This window comes from Myotis yumanensis, unplaced genomic scaffold, assembly GCF_028538775.1.
Source record: "Myotis yumanensis isolate MYYU_CA2020_CCGP unplaced genomic scaffold, mMyoYum1.0.hap1 SCAF_10, whole genome shotgun sequence".
NCBI classification, from domain to species: Eukaryota; Metazoa; Chordata; class Mammalia; order Chiroptera; family Vespertilionidae; genus Myotis; species Myotis yumanensis.
The window spans coordinates 17,496,906-17,516,300 of record NW_027223761.1 but is presented as its reverse complement, the minus strand read 5'-3'; the positions used below and the strand labels follow the sequence as shown (position 1 = coordinate 17,516,300).

The window sequence follows — 19,395 nt, the reverse complement described above, 5'->3', positions numbered from 1 at the left end:
TGTCTAATTTTTTATAAGCAGAGGAACTGGGTTGTTTTCTTTGTTATTTAATGTAACTGGTTCTTTTCCTTAAGAAGAAACATTTGGGTGAGGAAGCCAAAGTCCACGCTATTGTTATTTTCTTTTTTAATATATATTTTTATTGATTTCAGAGAGGAAGGGAGAGGGAGAGACAGATAGAAACATCAATGATAAGAGAGAATCATTGATCGGCTGCCTTCTGCACACCCCCTACTGGGGACTGAGCCCACAACCTGGATATGTGCCTGAATCGAACCAGGGACCCTTTCGTCCGAAGGCTGATACTCTATCCACTCAGCCAAACCAGCTAGGGCTATTGTTTTTATCTATTAGAGTCTGATTCTGTCTCATTACTGCTGATTTCCTCAAAGCTATAATGAAGTTCTATACAGAAGAGGGTACATTTGGTATATGACCAGCAAGTGTGTTGGCTCCTGTCCCTCCAAGCTATAATATTTTCCCATGTGATAGGTTCTGAGGTTTGTTTGTTTTTAACTGTAGTTTTATTGCTTTAGGTTGGGTATGTAATTTCAAAGAATCTTTTGGGAAGGTATTTTTAATGATGAAATTCTTAGACTCATTACAGAGGATGTTTTTAGTAGTGTATGCAGGATGCTATATTGCCATGTAAACTGTAATTCTGGATTTTTACCCCCCCATCTAATTGAAAATGCAACACAATGCATGATTTGAGAGCTATCAGATGCCCCCACCCTCCCAATTAGGTAAATTTTGATTGGCAATTTGCCCAAATAAATTTTGAACATGGGAATGAGAAGCTCATTAGTTTGCAGTACTTGTTTAAGTGACACTGCCATTTTACACGCTAACCTGGCCCTGAGTTGTAGCTACAGGGGATCTGAATTCTGGGCTTTGTAGGGGACACATTTATAACTCCTGATTTCAGCTACTTTAACCAGGCTTCAGAGTATTTGGGACCTCAAGTAAATGAGTCTTACGTTATTCAAAGCCAAGAATATTAAATGGTAGAATATTTTCTAGATAATGGGATAGTTGTAGGTCTGAGTTTAGGCCTCCACATGCAAATCAGGCTACCCTGGGATTGGGTGTAACTGATGTGGATAATAGATTCAGAATAGCTCTTCATGGAATACTTTAGTGGTCCTCAAAGTTAGTTGACTTGCTTGTTTGAAATAGATCCTATGCCTTCCCTGTAGTCTCCAAAAATAATAGTTATTTAGGTCTTTTTATGAGAGTAGATAATAGGTGAAATCAGTGAATGGCATCATAATAAAGATTAACTATATAATAAAAATATTCCCATGTACCAGATATATGATCCCTAGAAATAGGACTTTGTGGCTCAAATTATCTTTCATTATAACACTTTCTCTATCTGCTTTGTTGCTACCTAGTATTTAACCCTTAGATACAGCATTTTTCCTCAGTCTGTTTTCTCATCTTTTAAAAGGTTGGACTGATTCAGCATCCCATGAAGGCTGGCCATGGAACATTGCATGAAAATTACCTGGAATATAAAATTGCAGGTTCTTGGGCCCATGCCCAGATATTCTTATGCTGGAGTAGGGTCTAAGAATCTGTATTTTAACGATGTCCCATGTAGTTTCCATGTACACCAGAGTTTGAGAACTAATGGACTGAATGTAGGCCATTCTGAATAGAGGTAATCAGGGAGTAGACTGTTATATCATTTTTCCCCCCTAGTGCATTCACATCTGCTTTAGTCCTGTATCTTCACAAAAGCTTTTTGAGGTTAATTGGGCATAGGCTATTGCCCATATTTTACAGATGAGAAACTCACTTGAGAGGGGGTAAAACTGGCTTGCCTGAGGAGAGTTGGTGTCAACCTTGGCGCCTAAAATGCAATTTTAATGATACACTTCTTATTTTTACCCCTTAGACCAGGCCTCAGCTGTCATTGAGCAGAGTTACCCATCAGTTCTTCTCATTATTGCAAGTCCTCGGGCCTCAGTGGACACCATATACCAAAACACACACCATAGATTTAGGAAGAAGAAAGTTCTTGAGAAAGGTGTGTGCTTGCCACCCCTTTCTTGGAGTGTAAGCCCTTTACACCTGTACAACTTTAGCAGGAGGCTTGACCTCAGTGCTTTTACCTCTGAAGAGATATTGCCTGGGAATGTGATCTAGCAATGTATCTTATTTAAAAATTTCTGGGCCCTGGGGCCTGACCCCTAGTGCCTGTTCTCATGTATAACAATGTCCTTGATTCTGCTTTGACCACTCCAGCTTCCATTGGTTCCTCTTACTTTGCATGCACTGTGGGACATGGATGTTCACCAGGGGTTGTATCTTAGGTCTTTTCTCTTAGCTCTCCCATTGCTTAAGGGGGTGCTAATGTGCTTTTCTGATTCTCAGATTTCTATATGTATTCCATAAGTGTCCCCTGAGCTCTCTGACTTAGTTTGAATATCTCCATTTGAAGGCTTCCCCACGCAAAAACAAATCCCTCATATTGTCTGCACTGGAATCCAAGAGTGATTGGTAACTTCTTCCTCTTCCTCATCTCCTTGATGGAGTGATCTCCCAAGTTCTAGTGGATTCTGCCCCCCAGTTTTCACAGCTTTGCCTAGAACTGGTTCCTAATTTTAGGATCTAGTTTTTTTCAAGAGCCTCCTGATCTCCATATTTCCTCACTTTATATCATCATCTTCTAGATCATTGCCAAATGTCTTTTAAAAGACAGATGTGATCCTTGTTTAAAAATCTTGGATTAAAGTCCAGTTCTTTCAGTATAATATGGAAAGCCCCTCACTGGTCTCTCTAACCTATTTCTTTATTCTTTTAAAAAATATATATTTTATTGAATTTTTACAGAGAGGAAGGGAGAGGGGTAGAGAGTTAGAAACATTGATGAGAGAGAAGCATCGATCAGCTGCCTCCTGCACACTCCCCACTGGGGATGTGCCCGCAACCAAGGTACATGCCCTTGACCGGAATCGAACCTGGGACCCTTCAGTCCGCAGGCCGACGCTCTATCCACTGAGCCAAACCTATTAGGGCTATTTCTTTATTCTTATTGATTTTCATTTATACATATTTTCTTTTCCCCCCTAATATTTTAGATTATTTTCTACTCCTAACTTTCTCAAGTTCTTTTTTCTAACTTTCTAATGTTATCTCAATCTTCTCTCCTCTTCCTTCTGAAGTCCTTACCATTTCCTCATCACCTCTTAGGCTTTCATACCTCTGTGCTGTATAGCACTTTTCCCAGCTGCTTAGTCCATTCATCTTTAATTTCTGCATATACTTCCTCTTCCAAATAAAATAAAACTATTAGCCATTTTTTAAGAAAATATGTTTTTATTGATTTCAGAGAGAGGAAGGGAGATAGAAGCATCAATGATGAGAGGGAATCACAGATTGGCTGCCTCCTGCACACTCCCTACGTTCCCTACCGAGGATCGAGCCCACAGCCCAGGCATGTGCCGTGACCAGGAATCAAACCATGACCTCCTGGTTTATGGGTTGTTACTCAACCACTGATCCACATTGCCCGGGCTGTTAGCCACTGTTTCCCGCCACAGAACTTTTATTCATTTGCTAAAGCATTTGTTGGGTGTTATAGTTGCGTCCTTCCATTTGTTCAGTGCCACTGCCTCTAGGACAGAAATTGTTCCGTCCACTTTAATAGACCCTTATAGTGTGTAGTATCTGGCACATTGTAGGAACTTGGAAAATAAGTTTGAATGAACGATAAGCCCTGTGAGTTTTTTTATAATTAGAGATGATTACAGAGATAGACACTCCAGACATTATCTCCATACCTCAGGGAAAAAGTTGAAAACCTTTACAAGCAGATCGTTAGCTGTTCTGTTGTTGAGTGATGTCTTAAAAACCTTTATTGATAGCTTTTTCTAGTACCTAATACCCCAACTAACATAGGAAGAGCTCCCTTTATCCAAATGAAAATTACCTTTTTTCCAGCAAAGACACATTCTGTCTTGTTCTCACTAAAGAACCAGCTGCTAAGTAACTTAGGCCAGTGTTTCTGGGTCCTTTTTATTACGATGTTCTTTGCCAGTTTTTTCATAGTACAGTATGTGAGCCAGAGGGACCTGGTAGAAGTGGGTGGTGGCTAGAGACTGGGATGCAACAAGTATTTACACAATGGGGGTTAACAGGTAATGAGAAAGAAGGCGAGAGCAAAAAATGAGTAATGAAAGGGTTTGGAAATGGTTTTTAAACAGATGTGAAGGTAGTATTTAAGGGTTTTCTTGTAAGGACACATGTGGGCTGGGCTATAATATAATCAGAAACTCCGCAGCTGGAAGACCTGGAAATGATCTTTTCTGCCTCATTTCTGCTCTCTAAGTGTTCTGCTCTCTGCATGTGCTGCTGCTAATACTCTTCATCTACTCTATAACTTTGGTTACAGCATGGCTTTCTTTGCCTTGCCCCTGCCCTTCCAGCCTGTCTTCTGATTCCTCACTCCTTTTCTCTGTCTCTGTATTTTACTAGTATATAATTCACATAACATAAAATTTACCCTTTTAAATCGTACAGACATCGATTTTTATGATATCCATAAAGTTGTGCAACTATCACCACTATCTAATTCCAGAACATTTTTATCACCCTAAAAAGAAACCCTGTACCCATTAGCAACCATTCCCTCCCCTCTCTCCCCCCACCCTTTACTCCCATTCGTAGGGAACCACTTGTCTACTTTCTGTCTTTATAGATTTGCCTATTCTGGATATTTCACATAAAAACAATCATACAACATGTAGCCTTTTGTGATTGTTTTCTTTCACTTGGCATGTTTTGAACTTCATCTATATTGTAGCATGACCCTGTCATCTCTAGCCACTGCCCTGTTATCTTTGTCAACTTAACTCATACTATCTCTAGTTATACCTTTCCCACTTCCGACATCACCACTAACTGCCTGTTTTTGTTAACCAGTTCCAGGCTCTTTAGAGCAGTGCTGGGCAATAGAGCTTTCTGTGATAATAAAAATGTTCTGTATCTCTGCTGTCCTATGCAGTGTCCTCTAGTTACAAGAGGCTAGTGTGAGTGAGGAACTGGATTTTTTTTTTTTTAAATATATTTTATTGATTTTTTACAGAGAGGAAGGGAGAGAGATAGAGAGTTAGAAACATCGATGAGAGAGAAACATCGATCAGCTGCCTCCTGCACATCTCCTACTGGGGATGTGCCCGCAACCAAGGTACATGCCCTTGACCGGAATCGAACCTGGGACCTTTCAGTCCGCAGGCCGACGCTCTATCCACTGAGCCAAACCGGTTTTGGCAGGAACTGGATTTTTAAAATTAAATTTAAATAGCCACATGTGGCTAGTGGCTGTTGTCTTGCTCAGTGCACTTGTAGAGGAACTCAGTTGGTCAGGCCTATCTTTCTGTTTTGAGCATAGGTCATGGTCTTAGGTTTCTGGCCAGCCAATGGATCAGCAGGGCCCTGGGATGGGAAGGAAGTGGGACAGAACATTAGCTCTGTCCTCTGAGCTGGGTTTGGGTTGGGAAGTTTCAAGACGGGTAAAGATAGCAGAAAGAGAAAAGGGAGTTTAGAAATTTTGAATAGATACGTGCTTTGAAAATAAAACTTTGTTTTCCCTTCCCTGTTTATCTTCCCTGTTTATCTACTCTGTTTTCCTATAGCATGTTTCATGAAGAATCAGGTAGACAAGGCAGCCTCTGGTCCTGATTTCTTATTCTTTTCCTTTTTTTAAAAAATTTATTTCAGAGAGGAAGGGAGAGGGAGAGAGCGATAGAAACATCAAAGAGAGAGAATCATTGATCAGCTTCCTCCTGCACACCCCTTACTGGGATTGAGCCAGCAACTCAGGCATATGTCTTTGACTGGAATCAAACCCGGGACCCTTTAGTCTGCAAACTGACGCTTTGTCCACTGAACCAAATCAGCTGGGGCAACTCAGTTTCTCATTCTTTATGATTTGCTAGTTGCTGCCATTATTGCTTCTGCTGTCAGAAGCAGAACATAGAGGTGGGTTTGTGCCATGCCTCTCCCCTAAAACACTGGCTGCCTTCTTATCTCCCTTCTTTCCTCACTGCTGCAGACCCTACTTTTCTTCTCTTCCATCTTACTCCCAATTCATCTCCACAGAAGATAAGAATTCTATAGACTTGCCTTTTAGAAATGACAGGTACTTCCCTGGCCGGTTTTGCTCAGTGTTTAGAGCAGAGGTCCTCAAACTTTTTAAACCGGGGGCCAGTTCACTGTCCCTCAGACATTCCACACATGTGCACTGCGGGCCCGGGATGAGTCGGCTGCTAAGCAGGACAGGCAGCGGCAGCAAAAACACCCGGCGGGCTGCATGTGGCCCGCGGGCCGTAGTTTGAGGACGCCTGGATTAGAGCATCGGCCTGTCCACAGAAGGGTCTCGGGTTCAATTCCTGGTCAAGGGTGCGTACCTTGGTTGCAGGCTCAATCCCTAGCCCTGGTAGGGGTGAGTCAAGGAGGCCGCCAATCAATGTGTCTCTCACACGTGGATGTTTCTCTTTCTCTCTGCTCCCTCTTCCTCTATTTAAAAACAATGGGAAAATATCCTTGGGTGAGGATTAAAAAGAAAGAAAAGAAAAGAGAGACAGATATACTATATATATACTAAATATATATATACTATATATATACTAAAAGAAATGACAGATATTCTATAGACACTTCTCCAGAGGGTTGCTGAATGCATTGGTCCTTGAGCAGGTGTAAAAAATCCTAAGGAGCTCTCCATCGGTGGGAGGTAAGGCATAAATATGAGAATAGATTTAGTGGTATATAAATCCCATACCTGAACGATGTGGGATCCATATCACACTGGGCATCTTGTCCCAGATGACTTTTTTAATGCACTAGTACATTTTGGGTTTTTGGGGGGGTTTTTTTAGAGAAAGTGGAAGGGAAGCACAGAGACAGAGAAAAACATTGATGTGAGAGAGACATATTGATTGGTTGCCTCCTGCACATGTCCCAACCAGGGCTGGGGATCAAGCCTACCAAGGTACATGCCCTGGAATGGAATTGAACCCAGGACTCTTTAGTCCACGGTCCGATGCTATCTCTATCCACTGAGCCAAACCAGTTAGGGCTGCAGTGGTTACTTTTATATGTTTTTTAAAAATATTTTTATTGATTTCAGAGAGGGAGAGGGAGAGAGAGATAGAAACATCAATGATGAGAGAGAATCATTGATCAGCTGCCTCCTGCATGCCCATAACTTGCTGTGCTCCAGAAGTGCTTCTCATAATGTTGAAGGACTGTGTCCTTTGCCTCTTCCAACTTGTAAAATACAGTAAAAACAACTGAGTAGAAAACAAAATAAGGTGTAAATTTGCATTTTGTATGTCTTTTTATTTTATTGGATTGAACACTTACAAAATTACTTGATCCAATTGCTGTAAAAGTTTCTAAAGAGTTAAGTTTGAAGATTGTCTCTAGGGGGTCTTTAGATACTTAGAGCAGCACTACTCTTGTGGATTCTTCTAATGAATTGGTATTGTGGTGGGGATGTTAATGGAGTAGGTAGAATGAAGACATGGAGAAGGATTGGGAGAATAAAGAGAAAGGAAGATCCTTTGTCTGGAATTTTGAGTTTTCACTAAACTTTTGGATAAACCACAATCCACATTTGTTGACTGTATATGCTTTTGCACTAAACAATGATGTAGAAAGTTTAGAAATGGCACACAAATATAGATGGAAGGGATAAGCTGAAAGCATTTTCTTATAATGTAATACAAGTTATTAAAACCCTGCCTCTTTTCTTTTTTAAAAAAAATATATTTTTATTGATTTCAGAGAGGAAGGGAGAGAGAGATAGAAACACCAATGATGAAAGTGAATCATTGATCGGCTGCCTTCTGCACGCCCCATACTGGGGATCGAGCTGGCAATCCCAGGCATGTGCCCTTGACTGGAATCGAACCTGAGACCCTTCAGTCCACAGGCTGATGCTCTATCCACTGAGCCAAACCAGCTAGGGCAAAACCCTGCCTCTTTTCTTAAGTAGCTGTCAGCTTCCTTATCAAAACATCCTGAGCACCATTGATTTTCTATGTTAACCCTCCCTAGAATAGAACTATGATGAAAGATTAGCAACATTTTAATAAAATATTATAATTGGTCATTAAAGTTGTTGGCAGCAGTTTATAGGGAGTGACACTCATTGTTTCACTAGTCATAATCTATTTTTTATTTTGTTTTCTATTTTTATTTTTTAAATATATTTTATTGATTTTTTACAGAGAGGAAGGGAGAGGTATAGAGAGTTAGAAACATCGATAAGAGAGAAACATCGATCAGCTGCCTCCTGCCCACCCCCTACTGGGGATGTGCCCGCAACCGAGGTACATGCCCTTGACCGGAATTGAACCTGGGACCCTTCAGTCCGCAGGCCAACGCTCTATCCACTGAGCCAAACCAGCTAAGGCTTATTCTATTTTTAATTTAATTTATTGGGGTGTCACTGGTCAACAAGATTATATAGGTTTTAAGTTGTAGATTTCTATGATACATGATTTGTATATTGCATTGTGTACCCACCATCCAAAATCAAATTATCTTTCATTATCATATATTTTGCTCCCTTAACCCTCTACTACAGGTAGATTGCTCCTGTGACAATCAAGTAATCATAAGAGATAATAGCTGCTCTTTAATTTGTGAGTCCTCTTTATGCACAGCATTTATTTTTATGAGGGTTAGTTGCTTAAATAGGGGAATTGTTGAGAACAAGAAATTTCTCCCATCCCACATTGAGTATGTGCTTACTTTGAACCAGGCACTATACCAAGTGTGGCTACAAGGATGAATAAGAAATAAAATTGTTTCTGCATTCAAGGAGCTCTAGACTAAGAGCTAGAGAATGGGGACCCTCTACAGACATAGACACAAGAGTTTGTTTAGCCTGGCCAGTGTGGCTTAGTGGTGGTCAGTGTTCCATTCCCAGTCAGGGCACATGCTTGGGTTGCGGGCTCATCGGGGGGAGGGGGATCATGCAGGAGGCAGTCAATCAGTGCTTCTCTCATCATTGGTGTTTCTCTTTCTCCCTCTCCCTTCCTCTTTGAAATCAATAAAAATATATGTTAACGCTAGGTTCAGTAAAGGTGATGTGAGACTAGCCCTGGTGGGTGTTCAGTTACAAGAGATTTAGGAATTAAAAGACAGTGGTTGAGCTGCTTTTATAGATTCATCATTCTCAATGATCTTCAAATACTATTCAGAAGATAGCAGTGGAATATATCCCAAGAAATCAGAAACACCAATCAGAAAGGATATATACACCCCTATGTTCATAGCAGCACAATTCACAAAGCCAAGATTTGTAAACAGCCGAAGTGCCCTTCAGCAGATGAATGGATTAAAAAACTGTAGTACTGCCCTGGCCGGTTTGGCTCAGTGGATGGAGCGTCGGCCTGCGGGCTGGGGGGTCCCGGGTTCGGTTCCAGTCAGGGGCATGTGCCTTGGTTGTGGGCGCATCCCCAATGGGGGGTGTTTAGGAGACAGCTGATCGATGTTTCTAATTCTCTATCCCTCTCCCTTCCTCTCTGTAAAAAATCAATAAAATATATTTTTTAAAAAAACTGTAGTACATCTACACAATGGAATGCTATGCTGCTGTAAAAAAGAAGGAACTCTTACCATTTGCAACAGCATGGATGGACCTGGAGAGCATTATGCTAAACAAAATAAGCCAGTTGGGGAAAGATAAATATCACATGATCTCTCTCATTTGTGGGATATAATGAACGACATAAACTGATGAACAAAAATAGATCCAGCCAAACCGGTTTGGCTCAATGGATAGAGCGTCGGCCTGCGGACTGAAGGGTCCCAGGTTCGATTCCAGTCAAGGGCATGTACCTTGGTTTCGGGCACATCCCCAGTAGGAGGTGTGCAGGAGGCAACTGGTCGATGTTTCTCTCTCATCAATGTTTCTAACTCTCTATCCCTCTCCCTTCCTCTCTGTAAAAAATTAATAAAATCTATTAAAAAAAAATAGATCCAGAGACATAGAAGTGTTGAACAGACCAGCCAACCTCAGAGGGAAGGTGAGGGGGAGGGGGAGGGTAAGAGCAACCAGAGGACTTGTATGCATGCAGATAAGCATAACCCATGGACACAGACAGTAGAGGGGCGAGGGCATGTGCTGGTAGGTGGGAAGGGCTGGGCAAAGGTCAGTGGGGGAAAAAGGAGACATGTAATACTTTAAACAATAAAGAATTTTAAAAAAAAGATAGTGTAAAAACATGTTTCCTTTAATGAAAACTATTATTTATTTAGGGTTAGATATTAAAACATGGCAAATTTGAATATGGTGATATGGTTTTGGATTAAACAGCCAACACTAGCATAAAAGTTCATTATGATGGCTCTTTGGAATTTAAGTTGTTACTGATGTAGATCTTAAAACAATGGTAGGGAAGGTCTTTGATTTATTTTGAATGGTAGAAATATTTGTAGTGTAAGAATCTCCTGAGGTTCTTGGCAATTGCAGGGGTAGCAATGAAGGTATTAAAGTATGAGCATTACAAGTTTGGTGAGAGGATTGGAGGAATTTGTTCGAATGGTTGCAGTTGGTAAAGGAACTAACTGGTAAAATCTTGGAAAAGTAGCATTAAATTGGATAACTTAGAAACAATAAAAACCTAGAATGATGACATCATTTTATATTTATATAACAACTAGAAGCCGGGTGCAGGTCTGTGGTGGGGGGGCCTCAGGCGGTTGGCTGTTCAGCTCCGCCCCCTGGTCAAACTCCTGGTCGAGGGGAAATTTGCATATTAGTCTTTTATTATATACTAGAGGCCCGATGCACGAAATTTGTGCAAGAATAGGCTTTCCTTTCCCCAGCTGCTGGCACCAGCTTCCCTCTGGCACTCGGGACCCAGGCTTCCCTCACAGCCCCAGCTTCATCCGGGAGGAAGTCCGATCTAATTAGCGTATTACCCTTTTATTATTATAGATAACAATCATTTGTTAGAGTTTAAGAGGCAAACCTTTGTTTTGGTGCGGGGGGGGGGGGGGGGGGGGTGCTGTCTCATGAGCACCAGAATTAAGCACATACACATTCAAAGACCAACATTCTAGTCAGGCTGTAACTTCGGCCTTGGAAATCAAGTGCTTCTGTTCTAATGTCTACTGAAAGAAAACTCTTAAACTATCATTGTACTATTGAGAGTCCTGAATCTTATAATTAATAGTCCTTTGTTTATTTTATTGGACATTTAAAAAAACCTTTGTTAAAATTATTAAAATTTGCTTTAGAAACTCTGCCTTTTAAGTTTTTCTGAGAATTCTCATGCTAGATAAGGAGTAAGTGACACTCAATTTTTTAATTAAAACCTAGGACAGTGATGGCGAACCTATGACACGTGTGTCAGAGGTGACACGTGTGTCAGGTGACACACGAACTCATTTTTTTGGTTGATTTTTCTTTGTTAAATGGCATTTAAATATATAAAATAAATATCAAAAATATAAGTCTTTGTTTTACTATGGTTGCAAATATCAAAAAATTTCTGTATGTGACACGGCACCAGAGTTAAGTTAGGGTTTTTCAAAATGCTGACACGCCGAGCTCAAAAGGTTCGCCATCACTGCCCTAGGATGTCCTAATCGAAATGGCGGCTTTAGTTTGGGATCTAAATCTAATGGGAGGGGTGACATGGTGAGGGGGAACCTGGGAACTCTGGTAAATTGACATAGTAGATTCCCCCACCCCCCACTTTCCCAGGAAGTAGTTGAGGTCTTTAAAGGAAACAAAACTCCCTTTAGAGAACAACATGAATGCATAATAGTAGTTTTATTTTATCTTATGCAGCTCAAAGAAAATGAACGGCACCCTGGACCACCCAGACCAACCGGATCTTGATGCTATCAAGATGTTTGTGGGCCAGGTTCCGAGGACCTGGTCTGAGAAGGACTTGAGGGAACTCTTTGAACAGTATGGTGCTGTCTATGAAATCAACGTTCTAAGAGATAGGAGCCAAAACCCTCCTCAGAGCAAAGGTGAAGATTTGAGTTTTATGTGCAATTTTTTGTCATGTGCTTACTGTCTCATTATCAGAATGTTCCTATGGTCATATGGGGTGGGGGTGGGGGGATATGTTCTTTTATAGTCCCTATTAGAGGCCTGATGCACAAAATTTGTGCAAGAGTAGGCCTTCCCTCCGGCTGCCGGCATCGGCTTCCCTCTGGCCACCGGCAGGCACCTGGGACCTGGGCCTCCCTTGTAGCCCCAGCTTCGTCCTACAGGACGTCCAATCTAATTAGCATATTATGCTTTTATTATTATAGACTAGAGTCCCGGTGCACAAAAATTTGTGCACTCGGGGGCGGGGGGTCCCTCAGCCCAGCCTGTGCCCTCTTGCAGTCTGGGACCCCTCAGGGGATGTCCACCTGCTGGCTTAGGTCCGCTCCCTGGGGGATCGGTCCTAATCTGGCAGTCAGACATCCCTCTGGCAGCCTGGAAGTCCTCGGGGGATGTCCACTTGCCAGCGGGGAGCAGGCCTAAGCTGCAGTTGGACATCCTTAGCACTTCTGAGGAGGTGGGAGAGGCTCCCACACCCACCGCTGTGCTGGCAGCCGTCAGCCTGGCTAGTGACTGAGCAGAGCTCCCCCTGTGGGAGCACACTGACCACCAGGGGGCAGCTCCTGCATTGAGTGTCTGTCCCCTGGTGGTCAGTGTGTGTCATAGTGACCAGTCATTCCCAGTCGTTCTGCTGTTATGGTCAATGTGCATATTACCCTTTTATTATATAGGATATATTCCAGGCCAAAATCAATTTAATGACTTAAAAATAAAAAATTAAAGTGACTTAATGAGGTTGATTTGTAATTTGGATCTTGGGTAGTCCATTTAGTAAACCGATCACATAAGGTTTTCTTTAGTATTTTGGCTATGGTAAGCTAATTCTAATGGGAGGGGTAGGCCATGGAAAGAAAAAGACTGTCCACTGTCCCTGTACCCATGGATTTCTGTTATTGTATATAAAAGCCTTGCAGGCTGACTTAGCAACTAGGAGAACCTTTTTTGTAGGTAACCTATTTGCTATAGCTTATAAAATGAACAGAAGAAGAAAGGTTGAACTGCTTCCAGATAGATCCAGCAGAGTGGAAGTTTCACAGGACTGATGGTTGATAAAGCATAACCTTTGCCACTACACACACAGACTTACTTTTATATTTCCAAGTGACCGACTCAGAATAATTTTCTGTGAAAGCTATTCTACAGTGCAAATATCAACAAGTATGATTGTCATGTTTGAAAACCAGTTTAATAACAGGATGTAGAAGCAGAGAGGTTAATTTTTATTTTTGGCGTACTTAACCAAAAATATAAAGTATTGTAGTTTCAGCTCTGGCTGGGTAGCTCAGTTGGTTAGAGTGTCATCCCAGTATGCCAAGGTTGCAGGTTTGATCCTAGTTCAGGGCAAATACAAGAATCAACCAATGAATGCATAAATAAGTGGAACAACAAATTGATATGGTCTTCTCCCCCCCACTCCCCTGCCTGCTTCCCCTCTTTCTCTAAAGTCTTGTAGTTTCAGAAAATGACTGGCAATATAATGTGCAGTAATTTAAATGTTAATTGCAGAGTGATTTTTAAAGACATCTGTATCGTGTCTCTTGGACTATGGACCCAAGATTTACAAAATACACCTCCTCCCTCCTATCCTCAGCAAAGATACAAAGCACAAAATTTACAGATCTCAGCACCATGTGCTGCTAGAAACATAATTATATTTGATGAGAACTAAGAGTCCCTCAAAAAAGATACTAAGAGGTTCTTGCTTTTAAATCATTTTATAATTTAAAATGATAATTATGTTTGAGGCATATGGTAGAAATTGGCTACAATGTAAGGAGTGGTTTATTCTAAAAGAGAAAGTTTTTGAAAGATGAAGAGCTTCTGATAGATGAAGAGCCACAAGTGTTTAAGGCCCCTCTTTATCTTGTTTGTAGTTGAGTCCTCTTGCCCAGCACACTACCTGATGCTCCAAATAGGGTGGGTTGAATGGCTTGGTACTGTGACCTTTGTAAGGGAAGTCATCTTTCCCAGAGAAGTGATAGGAGCAGCTAAAGAAGAATTTTAATAGAACTAAGAGACTATACAATAAAGAAAATGCGTAGAAAAAAATGTGGGATTTTGTTGTTGTTGTTTTTTTCTCTGCTAGGTTTTCTCTCTCACTAATTTTAATAAACCTTACCCTTTCTTTTTAAATTCTAATACAGGGTGGAGCAAAAGTATATTTACAGTTGTTTGGGGAATAATGCAATAAATACTAGCGATGCAAGAATAAACTCTGTTTTGCATACTCACAACTGTAAACCTACTTTTGCCCCAACCCTGTATGTCCAGGGAGTATTGGGAGCTCTAGGAATTCTCTACTTTCAAAAGACTGGTTTGATTTGTGAAATGGTCTTTATTGCAGGGTGCTGTTTTGTTACGTTTTACACCCGCAAAGCTGCATTAGAAGCACAGAATGCTCTTCACAATATGAAGGTCCTCCCAGGGGTAAGAAAGCTCCTACTAAGTGGAACTGTGGTGGTTTTGACACATGGCATGTGCTTATATGTATCAGATACACATTGAAAACCATTTTGGGGGAAGGGTGACTTTCACAGGAATGGATGTAAAGGGAACTTTTAAAGATGATAGGTTGAAAGTAGTTCTTTCTCAGCCAAGAGAATTTTTACTTCTTAATTCAGAGTTCTATTAATTCTGATATTTTGTGGGGCAAAGGTCATGAAGCAGATGTGAGTTCAAGAGAACTCTTACAGGCTCTAGTTTTGTTATTTCTTTAGAGTCCTCATTTATGTTTCTGCTTCAGTGTGTACAGCGATAATATTCACATGTTCTCCTTTTCAGATGCATCATCCTATACAAATGAAACCTGCCGACAGTGAGAAGAGCAATGGTAAGCAAGCACGTAGGCCCTCCCCTTATCAGGTTTTTTTCTAGTCTGCTGTTCTTATGGCATCTGGATTGCATTGTGCTCTAAGTAATTCCTTTTTGAGGTAGAAGTGACATAGTATTATGTTAATTTCAGGTGTACAGCATAATGTTTTGATAAATATTGTGAAATGATCACCACCATAAGGCTAGTTAAAATCTGTCACCATACTTGCTTACAAAAATTTTTTCCTGTGATGAGAACTTTTAAGATCTACTCTCTTAGCAACTTTCATATATGCAGTATAGTATTATTAACTGCAGTCTCCATGCTGCAGCTTACATCCTCATGACTTATTATTTTATAACTGGAAGTTTGTACCTTTTGGGCCCCTTCACCGGCAACCATCAATCTGTTTTCTGTATGAGTTTGGGGTTTGTTTTCTTTTTTTAAGATAGAAGAGAGGTCATACTGGTATTTGTCTTTTCCTGTTTGACTTATTTCACTTAGCATAACACCCCCAAGTTCCATCCATGTTGTCACAAATGGCAAGATGTTATTCCTTTTTATGACTGAATCATATTTCTCTCTGTGTGTGTTTGTGTGTGCGTGTGCTGCGCACACCCATTTTCTTTATTCAGTTATCACTGTATACTTTGGTTATTTCCGTATCTCGGCTGTTGTAAATAGTGCTGTAATGGATATAGGTATCCATGTATTTTTTTGTTAGTGGTTTCACTTTTGTCGGATAAATACCCAGAAGTGGAATTGCTGGATCATGTGGTAGTTCTACTTTTAATTTTTTGAGGAGCTGCCATACTATTTTCTATAACGGTTGCACTAATTTACATTCCCACCAACAGTGCACAAGGGTTCTTTTTTCTCTGAATTCTTGCCAACATTTGTTCCTTTCTTGGCTTTGTTTGTTTTTTGTTTTTGTTAATCCTCACCACAGGATATTTATTTATTTATTTATTTTTAGAGTGCAAGGGAAGGAAGGGGGTGGGGGACATCGATGTGAGAGAGACACACATCTATTGGTTGCCTCACACACATCCCTACCAGAGCTGGGAATCAAACCTGCAATCCAGGTACATGCCCTTGAATCCGTGGCCCTCCGGTTTGCAGAACCACACTCTAACCACTTAGCCATGCCAGTCAGGACCCTTTCTTGGCTTTTTGATAATAGCCATTCTAATAGGTGTGAAGTGATACCTCACTGTGGTTTTGACTTGCATTTTCCTGATAATTAGTAATGTTGACCATCTTCTTATGTGTCTGTTGTCCATATGTATGTCTTTTTTTGGGAAATGTCTATTCAGATCCTCTGCCCGTTTTTTAATCAAATGTTTTTTTTCCTCTTTTTTTGCCTTTGAGTTGTATCAGTTCTTTATATTTTTTGAATAGTAACCCCTTATCAGATATATGATTTGCAAATATTTTCTCCCATTTTATAGGTTGCTTTTTCATTTAGTTGATTTTTCTTGCTGTGCAGAAGCTTTTTAGTTTGTAGTCCCACTTTTTTATTTTGCTTTTGTTGCCCTTACTTTTGGAGTCAGATCCAAAAAAAGTCACTGCCAAAACTGATGTCAAGGAACTTACCAAGTATGGTTTTCTTTCAGGAGTTTTATGTTTTCAGTCTTATATTCAAGTCTAATCCATTATAGTTAATTTAAAATATATATATATTTTTTATTGATTTCAGAGAGAAAGGGAGAAGGAGAGAGAGCTAGAAACATCAGTGATGAGAGAGAATCATTGATCGGCTGCCTCCTGCATGCTCCACACTAGGGATTGAGGCTGCAACCAGGCATGTGCCCTTGACTGGAATCGAAACCGGGACCCTTCAGTCCGCAGGCCAACGCTCTATCCACTGAGCAAAATCAGCCGGGGCCATTTTAGTTAATTTTTGGTGTATTGTATAAGATAGTGGTTCATTGCTCTAATGTCATCTAAATTGTCTACTTTTTTTTCTTTAAAATAAGTATGGCAGATAACTGAGATAAATAGAGTTGATAGGGAAACATTACAAGAACTTTTTATAGTGAACTGGAATATCTTTGATCAATATAATTTCTTATGGGTAGAAGTGAAGAGGGAAAATGAAAAAATTAGGAAGGAGAACTTAGTCCTCAAGAGGATAGTCAGAAAAGGAAAGTGGATGTAGTTAGACTCTCTGTAAGGTGTGTCCTGTTTTTCTTACCATATTAATTAAATGTGCAAACTCATTCTTTAGCATAGTAGTATTGCTAGTAAGAACAAATATTACTGAGTGCTAGGCAAGAACCTAAGTACTGTGCTTTTCATACCTACAGCAATCTTTGAGGTAAACCCCATTTCCCTACCAGTCAGATGAGGAAACAGGCACAGAATGGTTAAGTAACTTTCACAAGCTCATAAAGCTATTTCTTTTCATCTAAGTGCTTTCAATGATATTTTTAAGATACCATTATTTATAAGAGGAGGTGCTAACTTATGGGGGGGAAAGGTACATCTTATAATCTGTGAAATATGGTATAAATGCACCAGAGCCAGGTTTCAAACCCAGGTGGTCTTGACTCCAGAGTCTGTGCTCTACTATCTCTTGTAGTAATAATGTTCAAACCTTCTGTGTTTTATTCTCTTAGCAGTGGAAGACAGGAAGCTGTTTATTGGTATGATTTCCAAGAAGTGCACTGAAAATGACATCCGAGTCATGTTCTCTTCATTTGGACAGATTGAAGAATGTCGGATATTGCGGGGACCTGATGGACTGAGCCGAGGTGGGTACATTTTTTAACTTTAAAGATGCTCATGTTGTACTTGGCTGGTTTAGCTCAGTGGGTAGAAAGTTGGCCTACGGACTGGAGGGTCCCAGGTTCAATTCCAGTCAAGGGCACATGCCTGGGTTGCAGGCTCGATCCCCATTAGGGGGCTTGCCGAAGGCAGCCAATCAGTGATTCTCTGTCATCATTGATGTTTCTGTCTCTCTCTCCCTCTCTGAAATCAATAAAAATATATTAAAAAAAAAAAAAAAAGATACTTATCTTGCCCCTGGCCTGTGTAGCTCACTTGGTAAGAGTATTGTCCTGATATGTCAAGATTGCAGGTTTGATCCCCAGTTCGGGTACACACAAGATGCTTATTTTGAATTTGGAGTTGTTTTTTTAATCTGAGCAGTGGAAACCAGTAATCCCTAGCCAATATGGCTCTGTCATGATGGAGAAGTTGGGCTTGAAGTTGTATGTATAGGTCCTGTCACAACTCTTCCTTAATTTGATCCCTTTTGTATTCTCCCAACATCCTTAAGGAGTTTATATTCTGTTCTTCAGTGTCATGTATTAAAATTCTCTCTTTTATGCTTGGAGTGGTTCCTGATGTTAAAATGGAAACACTTTCTTCGCAGGAGGAACTTGATGCTATGAATCCTCCTTTATCTTTTAAGCACTTTGTTTCTTTCTTTTTTTTTTTTTTTTTTTTTTTAATATTTTATTGATTTTTTACAGAGAGGAAGGGAGAGAGATAGAGAGCTAGAAACATCGATGAGAGAGAAACATCGATCAGCTGCCTCCTGCACACTCCCCACTGGAGATGTGCCCGCAACCCAGGTACATGCCCCTGACCGGAATCGAACCCGGGACCCCCCGGTCCCCAGGCCGACGCTCTATCCACTGAGCCAAACCGGTTTCGGCAGCACTTTGTTTCTTATTTCTGCTTCCCTGGGTTTTCGTTATAGCATTTACCACTCTGGTGTAACATAGTTCTCTCTTCATGAAACTCTGAAGGCGGGAACCATGTCTATACGTATTGCTAGCATGGTACTTGCTCATAGTTAAGTGCTCAGTTAATGTCTATAAGTAAGTAAGCGGATGAATGAGTTATTGACCCTTCTTTTACCAGGTTGTGCATTTGTGACTTTTACAACAAGAGCCATGGCACAGACAGCTATCAAGGCAATGCACCAAGCACAGACCATGGAGGTAGGGAGATGAATGCAAGGGGGAATTCCTTAACCTGAGAGTGCTAGGACTTTGGGCCTTCAAAGCCCAGTATCATGTACAACATATGGTGGTTCTAAAAGTTAAGCAGGCCAAACGTCTTAAAAGTTAAAAACTGATGATTTCTTTAACAGATTGGATGTTATTAAATGAAAGTTAAAATTAATATATTGGAACTAGTTGCCCTTTTAAATTGTCTTTTGCATGTATTAGGAAGAGAGTCATTTGGCAGTGAATGAAATTAGAATGCAGCCTGTGTGTCACTAGACAGGAGGATTTTTCCTTCACCCAGAAGGAGGAATTTGACCTTTGGTTTTGGTGTTTTCATAGGGTTGCTCATCCCCCATGGTGGTAAAATTTGCTGATACACAGAAGGACAAAGAGCAGAAGAGAATGGCCCAGCAGCTTCAGCAGCAGATGCAGCAAATCAGCGCAGCCTCTGTGTGGGGAAACCTTGCTGGTCTCAATACTCTTGGACCCCAGTATTTAGCAGTGAGTCTTTGTGGTTTGCTTTCTGC

At 40.7% G+C, this 19,395-nt stretch overlaps 1 protein-coding gene across 8 annotated transcripts in view; it reads left to right on the top strand.

The window, feature by feature from the left end:
• Positions 1-19,395, top strand: part of CELF1 (CUGBP Elav-like family member 1) — an 87,804-nt gene that overhangs the window by 49,227 nt on the left and 19,182 nt on the right. For all 8 annotated transcript variants that reach the window (XM_070427995.1, XM_070427997.1, XM_070427998.1 and 5 more), the window contains 6 exons: positions 11,825-12,012; positions 14,439-14,521; positions 14,876-14,924; positions 17,528-17,662; positions 18,780-18,859; positions 19,208-19,369. In XM_070427995.1, coding sequence (XP_070284096.1) covers positions 11,825-12,012; positions 14,439-14,521; positions 14,876-14,924; positions 17,528-17,662; positions 18,780-18,859; positions 19,208-19,369 — 697 coding nt within the window. The remainder of the gene's footprint in view (positions 1-11,824; positions 12,013-14,438; positions 14,522-14,875; positions 14,925-17,527; positions 17,663-18,779; positions 18,860-19,207; positions 19,370-19,395) is intronic.